This window comes from Clupea harengus, chromosome 4 (assembly GCF_900700415.2).
Source record: "Clupea harengus chromosome 4, Ch_v2.0.2, whole genome shotgun sequence".
Taxonomy (NCBI): domain Eukaryota; kingdom Metazoa; phylum Chordata; class Actinopteri; order Clupeiformes; family Clupeidae; genus Clupea; species Clupea harengus.
This window is the reverse complement of record NC_045155.1, coordinates 25,737,029-25,739,528: the sequence shown is the minus strand read 5'-3', so window position 1 is coordinate 25,739,528 and position 2,500 is coordinate 25,737,029. Positions and strand designations below refer to the sequence as shown.

The window sequence follows — 2,500 nt, the reverse complement described above, 5'->3', positions numbered from 1 at the left end:
AAGGATGCAAGCAATTATCTCTATGACAATTTTGTTTTAACAATTATATATCATTTCTAGAAGGTTTCTTCCTGTTGAAAGGGAGTTTGTCTTTGCCTCCATTACATTAGTGCTGGCTCTGGGCTCTGTAAAGCGCCTTGATACAATTTAATTGTTATTAGCGCTATATTATTAAAATGGATTAAAATTGAAATAAAATGTCTAAATGTAACTTTCACTATTTTTACTATTTCAGAAGGGTTTTATTACTTTATTCCTTTTATTCCTTTTATTCCTTTTATACCTTGTATCATGATTTTAGTAATTCAAGAAGCCTATCGGAACATCAGGTTCTGATACGATATTGATCATTATTTAACTCCATGTATTGCTCTTGCTGCTTGCTTTTATTGATTTTATGTAAAGCACTTTGAACTGCAACTCTTGTACGAAATGTGCTATATAAATAAAGTCTTACTTACTTACTTACTTACTTACTTACTAAATAACGCATGCTACAATGTGTTCTGTGAGTTCTACAGCCATACAGCACTAGAGCAGTAAACCATTGACAGGAGAATGTTTAATGTAAGTGTGTGAGAACTCCTAGAACTGCCTAGAACTCACCGAGGTATGTATGTATAAGTGTGTGTCATGTTCTGTTGGGTTGGGTTGCGTTCAGTGTGTGTGTGTGTGTGTGTGTTTCTGTCAGACTGTTGTGTTTGATGACATGGAGAAGAATGCATTTCTGTCTTTGTCTTTGGTGGACAGGTCAGTGTGTGTGTGTGTGTGTGTGTGTCTGAATGTGTGTGTGTGTTGTCTGTATGTGTGTGTGTGTGTGTGTGTGTGTGTAGTGTGTGTGTGTGTGTGAGTGTGTGTGTGTGTGTGTGTGTGTGTGTGTGTGTGTGTGTGTGTGTGAGTGTGTGTGTGGGTGTGTGTGTGTCTGAATGTGTGTGTGTGTGTGTGTGTATGTGTGTGTGTGTGTGTGTGTGTGTGTCTGTATGTGTGTGTGTGTGTGTGTGTGTGTGTGTGTGTCTGTATGTGTGTGTGGTGTGTGTACGTGTGTGTGTGTGTGTGTGTTGGCGTGTGTGTGTGAGAGAGAGAGACAAAGAGAGAGAGGGTCACACAGCCAGGCAGCAAAGGGGATTTGAAAAACGAGCCGCTTGTGTCCTTAGGGTGCAAATTCCTATGGGAGGATAGAGAGGTGTGTGTGTGTGTGTGTGTGTGTGTGTGTGTGTGTGTGTGTGTGTGTGTGTGTGTGTGTGTGTGAGGGGGGGGGCACACTGACTCAGCCCCCTCACTCCAGAGTCACAACACAGAGGGCATGAGTGTGTGTGTGTGTGTGTGTGTGTGTGTTACTGAGGTTAGTATCCTGAGAAAAGTCTACAGTCTCAGGGAGGTATTCATAATAAGGGGAAAATAGCCTGGCAATACATGAAGATTAGGTATCTATGTAGGGGTGTGCTTGTATGTGTGTGTGTGTGTGTGTGTGTGTGTGTGTGTGTGTATGTGTGTGTGTGTGTGTGTGTGTGTGTATGTATATGTGTGTATGTGTGTGTGTGTGTGTGTGTATATTTGTATGAGTGAGTGTGTGTGTGTGTGTGTGTGTATGTGTGTGTGTGTGTGTGTGTGTATATGTGTGTGTGTGTGTGTGTGTGTGTGTGTTGTGTATGTGTGTGTGTGTGCCGTCTCTGTCATACCTGCCGCCTTGTTCTGTAAGCAGTAATCGGGCGAGTTCTCGAAGTAGACCAGGTCATTCTTGGTGGCCTTGCGGAAGTCCTTGTTGGCCACGGTGAACCCGGTGCCGTCCTGGTTCATGGTGACCTCGATGGCACCGTTGTACTTCTTGCGCAGGAAGTCGCCGGACTTACGGAAGTCAGACATGGCCAGCCAGCAGGTGCGCAGGGCACAGGAGCCACTGACGCCATGACACTTACACTCCAGCTTCAGGAAGCGTTTCACGGCCTGGGAGAGAGGAGAGAGACAGGGTCACATGATCAGGGTCACATGACCAGGGGCTGGAAACTCCTTTATTAAACCATCGCTCACAGGGGCTCCAATGGAAAGAGAGAACGAGGGATATAGAGAGGAGAGAGAGGAGGAGGAGAGGAGAGAGAGAACGAGGGATAGAGAGAGGAAGAGGAAGGAAGAAAATGACTTTGTGATGGACATGACTTGATACTAGGAAGTGGGATATGTGTCATGGAATTCTAGTATTTGTTACAAGCAGTGTGTGTGTGTATATGTGTGTGTGTGTATGTGAATGTGTGTGTGTGTGTGTGTGTGTGTGTGTGTGTGTGTGTGTGTGTGTGTGCGTGTGTATGTGTGTGTGTGTGTGCGTGTGTGTATTTGTGTGTGTGTATGTGAATGTGTGTGTGTGTGTGTGTGAATGTGTGTGTGTGTGTGTTAGCGTGTGAGGCCTCTCTCTCACCATGCGTCCACAGCGGTTGTTGTGCAGGTTCATGAGGGCGCGGGCGTCCTTGACCGTGGTCTCCTTGGCGTCGATGAAGGCCTTGGCGAA

At 45.4% G+C, this 2,500-nt stretch overlaps 1 protein-coding gene across 1 annotated transcript in view; it reads right to left on the bottom strand.

Moving 5' to 3' along the window:
- The window catches only part of wnt2bb (wingless-type MMTV integration site family, member 2Bb), a 20,459-nt gene that overhangs the window by 1,034 nt on the left and 16,925 nt on the right, over positions 1-2,500 (bottom strand). The window contains exons 4-5 of the mRNA XM_012829754.3: positions 2,411-2,500; positions 1,680-1,944 (exon numbers count right to left, since the gene is read on the bottom strand). The exon at positions 2,411-2,500 is cut by the window's right edge and continues 188 nt beyond it. Coding sequence (XP_012685208.2) covers positions 1,680-1,944; positions 2,411-2,500 — 355 coding nt within the window. The remainder of the gene's footprint in view (positions 1-1,679; positions 1,945-2,410) is intronic.